The sequence below is a fragment of the Vidua macroura genome, chromosome 3 (assembly GCF_024509145.1).
Source record: "Vidua macroura isolate BioBank_ID:100142 chromosome 3, ASM2450914v1, whole genome shotgun sequence".
In the NCBI taxonomy this organism is placed as follows: Eukaryota; Metazoa; Chordata; class Aves; order Passeriformes; family Viduidae; genus Vidua; species Vidua macroura.
In genome coordinates this window covers 247,736-257,480 of record NC_071573.1, presented here as the reverse complement: position 1 = coordinate 257,480, position 9,745 = coordinate 247,736, and the positions used below count along the sequence as shown (strand labels likewise).

The following is a 9,745-nucleotide window of genomic DNA, read 5'->3' as shown; positions in this document are numbered from 1 at the left end:
TCACCACCACACCCCTTTCCAGTGCTGTATCACATGTATCTGTCCACACTTCTGCCCAGTCCTTGAGGATCACAAAGCAAAAGTCCCTGTCTCATGCAAGACTGCTGCTGCTATCACCAAGCCACAGTTTTGTGGCTGGGCTTCGAGGTATGTGGTCATCAGCAGGAAACAAAGTCTGCATCAGAGCTGTGACGATTCAGGGGGTTTTGGGGTGGTTTTTTCCTTCCCCACCAGCCAATAAGAGCACTCACAGAAGCAGTCTCTGGCAGGAAGCAGGGCAGTTACTCCTCTGGCTGTCAGGCTCCTCTTCTGGAGTGGTGGAGATGGCAGTGAACTTCACCTGCAGCTTCACTGCACTTTGCTGTTTGGCACTCTGGAGCTTCACTGGGACTTCAGGTGGTAAGAATGGAAAATAATTGCTGTTTTCCTTGTGTTTTAGTTTCTGTGAGTGCTGCTATGTAATGCTCTGGTAAACAGCAGCCTTTCTCCAACTGCTGCCCATGCTGGCTCAGCACTGCAGGGTTCAGGCTGCAGCTGAAAACCCAACTGCTCAAAAGACTTTCTCCTTGTGTAGTGAACCATGCTATCCAGGGATATCATTTAGGGGGTTTAAAGTCAATTTATGGTTTTAAATCATCTGTCAGTGTTTAAACTCTGCGTGACCTTGATTATTAAATCTAAAGGCTGCGGGTAACAATCTGACTGCTAAGTACAGATGGACACTTGAGTGTAGATTAGCTGACTTTTAATGAAGCATTAACCTGTTTCATTTCTTTCTTTGCTGAGCAAGGGAACTCTCTTGGTTGCAGCTGGCCTTAAATCTTTAGAATGGGAGCTGCAGACATGAGTGTTTTTCTCTGAAGGTTTTGGTTCAGTATTACTGAATATATTTCAGTATTACTTTGGTTCACATATACAGAAAGAAGTCAAGGATGGTGTTTGGTTAGCCAGTAGCTTTTTGTTTCTGCTGTGGTTTCCTTTGGGGGCTGCAGAGGCAGGAACTCTGCCACATCTTAAACGTAAAGATAAAACCCTAGCCTTGCTAAGGGAAGGAAGTTTTTAAAGGAGGGAGAAATGGGGAGGAGGTTTTCAAAACATCTGGTGGGAAAAAAAAAAAAATCAACCTGTTGCAATCTGCTAATTTGTTTCACTGCAACCTGGGAGGGAACACCCACAGGATTGCTCTCTCATACTGCAGGAACAAGGTCCCCAAAGAAATCCTCAAGGAGGAAAGCAGAAGAGAGAGCCTCTTAACACAACATTCAGCTCATATCTGCAAAAACAGCCCTTTTTTGCTTTATAACAGATGGTTGCCTGTTAATTTTGAGCAAGAAAAGCATCTAACCCTACTATTGCCCAACAGAAGGAGCAGGAGGAAGGCTGGCTTTTCCATCTCTCTCTTCACATCTCCAAATCCAGGAGCAAGGATGGGCTCTGAACATGAATGCTCTGGTCCTAAGCATCTCTCACTAGAGCAGCAAGAGTTGTCTGCTCAGATGGTGAGATCACACACTCATGGCCTCTGAGTATTGTAGGTGCCTGGCCAAGTTATGCTGCGCCCCTGCTCCCGCACAGGCCTGGATGTTTCAGGAATGCTGGTATGCCTAGAGCCCTGCAGTGCTATTTGACCCTCTGAGTCAAGTCCGCCTTGCGTCTGGAATGGGGCCATTGCCTTACACAAATTCTAATTTTTAGGTAATGGCACTCAAGCCAAGCCAGGGATGAAACAGTCAGAAAAGGCTGCAGAGAGAAAACCAGAATTACAGGTACCTCACACCAGAGAGTCTCTGGGGTTTGGAAGGAGAGTACTGCAAACTATTCCAAACAGTAAAAGTGATTTCAGACCTGTGTGTTTGCCATGCAGTGACCACCTTGAATGGGAATGAAAGCACACAAAGAAAACCAAATCCTAGCCTTGAGGAATCTGAGTCCCCAGAGGAAAACAGTGGCATAATGATCTCCCACGATGGCTCAGTAGATTTTATACCCACTTTGCTCTGGTATGAGTAATTTTCAACACCAAGTTGCAACAGGTGAATGATGTAAAATGCCCAGTACCCCTTAGTGAAAGCTGGGGGGAAAATATAACCTATGACCTATCCCCTGCTTACAACACATGGTATATTGAGTCTACCTGTCTATAACACCCGTCCAGCTTGCTCACCTCTCCAGGTGATACATTTCAGAGGCCTGGCCATGTGTGATACTGCTGGATCTCTCAGGCACTGGAGTCAGGAACAAGGGCTCTTGGACTCTGACTCTTGGTTTGAATAATACACGTAATAGTTTTCTTCCCATCTACAGAGGGTGATTTCAGCCAGTCTCATTCACCCCGTGCCTATAAAAGACATCACCATGACTCAAGAGGTGTTGAGGATTCTCAAAAGCCACAAAAGGACTTTGTGTTAAGATTGAAAGAAGCTGTGGTTATCACCCCCTTCTACAAAGAACAGTATCTGATGTCAACAACCCCACCACTGCAACACCTGACTTTCCAACAGGTGTGAGAACAGATACTCAAGCAAGGTGCTGGGGAGCAGCAAGAAGAGCCCAAGGTAGCAACCTGCTCTCAGCCTGACAGAATGTCCCAGTTGCTAGGTGAGCTCAGGAAAAAGCTGGTCCCTATAGCTGTTGGGTTGGTATTGATGGCACAGGAAAAACATGGCATTTCTGAGGAAGAGGACAGCTGGCCTTGTGGGCAAACCAAGGCCCTGCTCCGCCTCGAGCTTCATTTCTGCCTGCAGACAGGTCCTGCATGCCCCTCCTCAAACACCTGAGGATGCCAGTGCCTTAAATCCCTGTGAAAAGTTTTACCCATGAGCTGAGCACTGAGTAAGATGCGCTTGCCTGAGAAATACCTTCAGCCCAAGGCTGAATGGTCACAAGCTTCTGTGACTCTCGAATCCCACCCTTGGTGCAGTGAGAAGACACCATCCCACAGAGAACAGTCTTGGGACCTACAAGTGGATTCTGGGCTGTTGGGTGAAGAAACATCACAACACTTGCCCAGCACTGGCTGCACACCCCTAGTGCCAACACAGATGAGAGGCATGGCACAGGGAAACTCATCACCTCCACACCAGACACAAAGCCACCTGCAGAACATCCACTCCTCTCCAACACATGGCCTGGGTCTCTCAGCTCCCACCTGCAAGAATATACTGGGGTCATTAGTTGGGGTATCAGTCAGGAAGTGAGATGGATTTGGACATCCTTGGGTTGAGGAGGGGTGTGGAATTGAGTTTCTCCTTTGCAGATCAAAGTGTAAATCCCTGAGCACTGCTGCAAGTGGGTGCAGCAATTAACACCTGTGAGAAGGATGTGGCAGTATAAGCAGGATGTGCATAAGCAACATGTGAGATAAATTTTTGTCACCTTCTATGCTGATGATGGCATGTAATTCTGGTTTGGTTTCTTTTTTTTTTTTAATATATGTTGGACCATCAAGCTGCCCCTGCAAACTGGCTTAAGTACACAGCCTATGTTCTATGCAGCTGGCTGTGGGTAAGAGATCCATCTGTGAAAAAAAGCTAGAGGTGATAAAAAGCTTGACTTTCACAGCAGATTTAGTACCACCTCTGTGTGTACATCTGTGTGCAAAAGCACACACAGGCTCACTGCCTGCACACACACAGGGTCACCTCCTGCACTGGCAGCCTTTGGCATTAGCAGTGGCTGAATGGCACCTTCTGCAGGATTGGGGATTTTTTTTCTTCTTATTTTGATTTCAGAAGTGGGAAAATTGAGAGGAATGGAAGTGTAAAAGGGGGTGAAATAATGACATAAACTGTAAGCTCTGAGCGTCTTTTAAATGATTGAAAAATAAGTGGTGAATGGGGAAAGAGCTACACAAGCAAGTAAAAATATACAGCAAATGGTTCTATCAACTGCTCTAATATGAAAGGTCATGGATTAACCCCTCACACTTCCCAATTTCCATTTCCTACACACCTTGCTTCTCCACTCCATGACCTTGGAAATCATAGAATTGTTTGGGTTGGAAGGGACCTTACAGACCATCTACTTCCAATCCCCCTGCCACAGATCAGGTGGCTCACCTTCCACACTTTCCACTAGACCAGGTTTTGCTCAAAGCCCCACGCAGCCTGGACTTAAAAACTTCCAGGGATTAAACATGTACCAGTGTCCTATCACCCTTTCAGTGAAGAATTTCTTCCTAACATCTGAATCTTTCTAACATAAAAATCTCAAGTTGCCATCAAAGGTTTAAGGGTGGGGTGTGGGATAAAAACTTGTATCTGTAAGATAAGGTATGCAAATTAAGAGCAGCAGGACTCTGAGCTAGTCTTTATTATGTTACCAAAATTATACTGCACTCTGAGCAACATGACCTATCTTTAAAAGCAGTTTCAAAGTTGGTCCTTCTATAAACCAGGAGTTATACTAGAGACACTGAAATAATATTTGTGATACTCTGGCTTCTTCTAAGTAATTTTGAGCTCTGCTTTCACTTCTGGCAGCATCTCTTTATGTCACTTCATTTCCTTGGACTGTTTCACCATTTCAGATGTAAACAAAAACTACTTTGTAATGGATGGGAGCAGAGTCCTTCTGAAGTACAAATGCATTGGATAAGTAAAAGGGTTTATGATTGGTTCAGAGGGCTGAAGCTCCCACCCTTTCATGCCCCTGATGTGTTTCACCCTGATGTTTTGTGTTGTTTCAGGTACACATGTAACACCACCCCACTCAACCATAAGACCTGGCTTCCCTGTCCCAGCGAACACCAACAGCCCCGCGGTCCGCAAGGCCGCTCGCTTTGGGGTCTACAGATACAACAACAGCTCCAATGACCTCTTCCTGTTTAAGGAATCACAGATAAAGAAAGCCATGGTACAGGTAAGAGCAGCAGACTCCTTGATGGTTCTCCAAATCATCTTCTAACTGACTCTCCTATGGCATATCCAAGACACAACATCCCTGATCTTCCTCAGGGCTGCTAAAGCTGTCCCCTTTAGCACTGCTACACAGGAGCGCTCTGTGTAGGTGACACACAGTTATCAGGTGTAGCACTTGATTCCTAGACAAAGTTTTGGCATCTCTTCCCCCTGCCCTCACTTTAAAGGAGGAAACTGCTTTCTCTAGATAGTCAGAGGGCTGAAGTACATGCTTCATGTGGAAATCAAACGCACCGTGTGTGAGAAGAGGGATCACTCCAGCCTGGACAGCTGTCACTTCCAGAGGGAAAAAAACCTGCAACAGGTATGTGTTCAATTTATTCGTGGTGCCCAGGAACTGCAGGGGATTCTTGGTCATCTCTAGCTGTACAATCCCTTTTAGACCAGCTCTGCCGTGTCTTCATATGTGTACAAACCTCTCCTCTGCAGAGCCAGCTCGGGCGAGGCCAGGTGATCACCTTTCATGCATCCAGGGCCAGCTCCTGTCTGCAAGGAGTTGAACCAGACACATCCACCTGGCCCATATTCCTGAGTGACTGAGATCAGTGTGCAGAAATTGAGTAGGTGCTAAATAGATTTCCTGGGTGGGAAACACTTTACACAGGCTTTCCCAGTAGACAGGATTACTTAGCAAACAGTACTTTTCCTAGGATAAAGTGGGCAGACAAAAGGATGCTGTTTTCTTCTGCCCCATCACAGCCTGCAATGCTGAGATCAACCAGCAGACACCTGAACTTTCTCACCTATTCCCCTTTTATTCACAGATGCTGAGATGCTATTTTGAGGTCTGGATAACACCTTGGACACACGAAGTGCATATCCCTGTTGCCCATTGTCACCAAGACATTTCCCCATGAGAGCCTGACTTACAAAGGATCCACCACCCTATGTTTTTCCTTGCCTGGACTGCTGAGGTCAATACTGAAGTGGAGAACAGCTGTACAGAACTGCACAGAGGTTTTCTCTCAAAGCACATGGTTGTTTTTTTCCTTGAGAAAAACACTCAAAAGACAAGGCCTGCCTTGACTGGATGTCTTGCTATGCAGTTGTGTATCTGTTTTTCCAAAACTAAACTGCACATGAACATGTGTTGTCATTCATTCACCATCCACCCTCTGGCTAAATTTCCAAGCACTCCCAGGAAGCTCTGTTGCACTTGTTTTGTGATGAACTTTCACAAACCCATGACGGAAACAAGTGTAAACGACACGTGTGAATACAACACCGAGGAAAGCTTTACAACAGTGGGGTGGTTTGCCTGGGTACACACACACAGGTTTTAAGATTTTTCCAGTGCCAGGGAAATGATCAGACACATCTGTCAGGAAGGCAAGAGGGAGAGCTGTTCTTTTTTTTTAAGATAGAGGAATGGATAAGGATGTCTCAAAACACAGACATCCCAGAAATTATACAGTCCAATGAGTGCTTCCACTTTAATCAAAAGCTAAGCTACACTGTGAAAGGGCATCACGGCAAATGCCAAGGCTAATAAATTTAATCATATTGCCAAATAATAATTCTGAGGTTAAACAGCATAGTTCCATTCAGGTTAATATACAACATTTAATTTCTGGCAGACCACAGCTTATATTCATATTCAATAAAATGATGGTCTTCTCCAGGTGGGCATCCACCATTCCTTCAAGTCTTCACTCTTCATCCATGGGCTAATTATTGCTTACAGTGGACTAAGGTCCCTATTAGGAAGGATTTGGGTAGCTGCTCCCTTAAGACAGCCATAAAGTCTGAGCCTATGATCAGTCATACACAGACCAGCACTTCTAAATGGGCAGGGCCCTGATCTAAGCCACAAAGAGTAGGGTTTTTTTTCCACAAATACTCCTTTTTTCTGAAAGTTGTTGCTTTCTGTAGCAATATTGTAACTCCTATTAGCAGTAACACTCCCACTTTCAGCCCTTTTAACAATCATTAAATCAAGAAAGGCCAGTGAAGGGCTCTAAGCCAAGGTCTGGGGATGTTAAGACAGATGGTATTACTAGTACAACTGAGTATTTGCTCCAAGTAATCCCAAAGCTGGGCAAGTCTCAAGTTCTGTTTCAGAAACACCACTTGTAATGAACAGGTGGCTCAGCAGCAGCTCAAATTCAGCATCCAGTGCTGGAGAGGCAGCTGTGCTGCATCTTAATCTTTGGGAACACCAGTGTCTTGGCTGGGGAAAAAAAGGGAAAAAAAAAAAAAAGCAGTGCTCTAAAGAAAGCTACAGAAGGGCCACAAGAGGATGTAATGTGATGCTACATTCAGCCATCACCAACAGCCTGGTGCCAAAGACAAGGAGAAAGAAAGGCAGCGATGGTGGCTTGGGCTGTCCACAAAGCAGGAAAGCCAAGCCACAGCTAGGTTTGTAGGAGAGCAAGAGAAGCCAGGAAGAGCTGCTCTTTGCATCTCAGAGGGGTTAGGAATGGTCTCAAGCCCTCTTCTCCTTCAGCTGCACACTTCACACAATGCCAAGGGCTTCCAACCAGGCTGTCAGCTTTAGACAGTCTGGACCAGAACAGGCTGGGCAGATTCATGTTCTTTCCTTCAGCCAGCAGGACAGCCTGGTGTTCAGGAACAGATGTCATTTACCTCTCACATGCCACCAAGGGGGCAAGCAGGCAGCATGCTGTCACTTCAGGTCTGTGCAGAGATGCATGCAGGCAGTGAGCATGTCACACAACAGTGTCCCCTGTGCAACTCTCCGAGCCCCTGACACACAGTGCTTCATCTCAAACACCTCACCATACCAATTCTCCATTTGTCAGAGCAACAAAATTTAAAGCCAGGTGAACTTGGCATCATGAAGGCTGACAAACCCAACAAGCCTTTGCTGTTCTCCCAAGGAAAATCCAGCATGACTCTTCAGACCTCTCTATGCAAACAGACAAGCTCCTGCTGAGAAAGACAGATCATCCTTATGTTCAAAGCTGCATCCAAGTGTTCACTGTGACACACAATTCCAGTGTGCTTTACAATAAGAAAGGTACACTGGAATTGTAATACCCGTCATCCCCTCAGCTATGGTAACAGAGCTTTCATCAGCACCAAAGAAAGGAGCAGAGCTAGAGACAACTGAGCTCTTTGTATCACTCCAGAGCACTTCACTCAGGAAGGATTTGGGTAATTAAAGAGGAGGACACTGCTAACACTGACCTAAAGAACTGCAGCTAAATACCACTTCAATGCAATGACATGCAGCAGTCAAAAAGCCAGTGTCTGCCCTCTGCATCTTGGCTACAATTTACACCAAGGTTAACAGTTCATCAATTCACTCCAAGGAGTTCATACCCTTGCAGACCTTGCTGGGTCTCTGACATCTATTTCAGGTTACAATGGCAATTCAATATTTTTAGTAAAGATTTAGGGCATGAGGTGAGAAGGAAAACTTGTTTCTGCCAGCTCTGTATGTTGAGGGGAAAAAAGGAACAATGCCAGCAGTGACATTAAGAGCTGTGGGACAGCCACAACCTGAGTTTTACCAGAGCTTCAAAGTGGCCAGTGATCCTCAAATGCAGATCTGCATTTGCTCAAAAGATCTGCTCTGCAAATATTTCCTCTCACACTCCCACTTTTTAAATTCCACAGGAAACAAACTGCCTGCCACCAAAATATAAAGCACTGCTGACTGACAGACTTCCCACTTTGCATTCTCTTGACATCAGCAGCTCTACATGAAGGACCTGGGAGTTCTGCCTGTACCAGATGCACCCAGTTTCACAACCTGACTGACTTTCAGAGCCCACTGACAGCTGGGGGAGTCACAGCTCCACGGAACCAACACAAGGTTTAGCTGGCAGCAGACAGATAAGGAGACATGACAGCTGCTGACTGTGAGGAAAAAGCCTTCCACATATAGCTAACTACAACAACTTACTGCTAAATTTTTCAGTCCCTGCCTCAAAAAATCAGCATATTAGCAGAAATCAGCTGCCCTCTGTGCTCATTCTTTTGCAGCACTGTTTATAAGCAGGCTAGATGAGAAGGTCCAAGTGTGAGCATCATCAGATCCCTGTTGTGATCACTGACAGACCCAGAAGCTTAAGAGGTCATTATCTCACTTGCAAAGTTTTTACTGGCACAAAGCAGACACAAATTTAAAGGAATCAGATTTATGCCGAGGCTTTGCAATCACTTTCATCGGTTGTTCACACTGAGAAACCAACCTTTGCATAAAAGTGTCAGGGGGATACAAATTATGTTCCAGCAGCTGTAGTACAGTTTGCTCCAGACAAGAAACAGGGCAGTTAACTGTGGCGTTAACATTTTGAATACTTTCAGCAAAATCTTCTTGATACTTTGTGCCCTGCAGAAACATCTATTCCACCAACAAGGCAAAACAAAACACGTTTTTTAAATGCACAGCTGTGGTGTACTCCAGCTCAGTTCCTTTCCTTGGATAGTTTTATTGCAGGGCTTTATATTAAATAAAAAATTTCTCCAGGCCTTTAAGGAGACAGGGCAACATTCTCTCATATGCCATAGTCTGTCCCAAAAGAAACTTGGGTAAGACACAGGAACCAGTCTCAGGCTTCTCTGAGAGTTATGCAAAGAGGACTTCCTCCCTTTTTAGGGAACCACAGCCCCTTTCTTCTGCCACCAGAAGACAATCATGCTCTGACAAGACCTCTGGATACCTCTGTAAATGCTCTTGCATCCAGGAAAACTTCTCACACAAGAGAAGAGCCAGCCTCAGAGCTGCAGAGGTGTCATATTCCTGCACTCATATCATCAAAAGAGAAGACTGGCGACTTTTTCTAAGCCTGCCATGTTCCAGGTTTCTCCTTGCTCAAGGCAGGTGTGTCACCATCCAACTGAAATCAACATGCCAC

At 45.4% G+C, this 9,745-nt stretch overlaps 1 protein-coding gene across 2 annotated transcripts; it reads left to right on the top strand.

Moving 5' to 3' along the window:
• Nucleotides 1-276: 276 nt before the first annotated feature.
• Nucleotides 277-8,172, top strand: CST7 (cystatin F). 2 transcript variants are annotated; one of them, XM_053972887.1, is made up of 4 exons: nucleotides 277-396; nucleotides 4,688-4,860; nucleotides 5,107-5,223; nucleotides 5,684-8,172. In XM_053972887.1, the coding sequence occupies exons 1-4, from the start codon at nucleotides 324-326 to the stop codon at nucleotides 5,774-5,776; spliced, it is 456 nt and encodes a 151-aa protein (XP_053828862.1). In that variant the 5' UTR covers nucleotides 277-323; the 3' UTR covers nucleotides 5,777-8,172. The 2 variants fall into 2 exon arrangements, with proteins under 2 accessions (XP_053828862.1, XP_053828861.1); XM_053972886.1 differs by having other exon boundaries at nucleotides 277-399.
• Nucleotides 8,173-9,745: the final 1,573 nt, after the last annotated feature.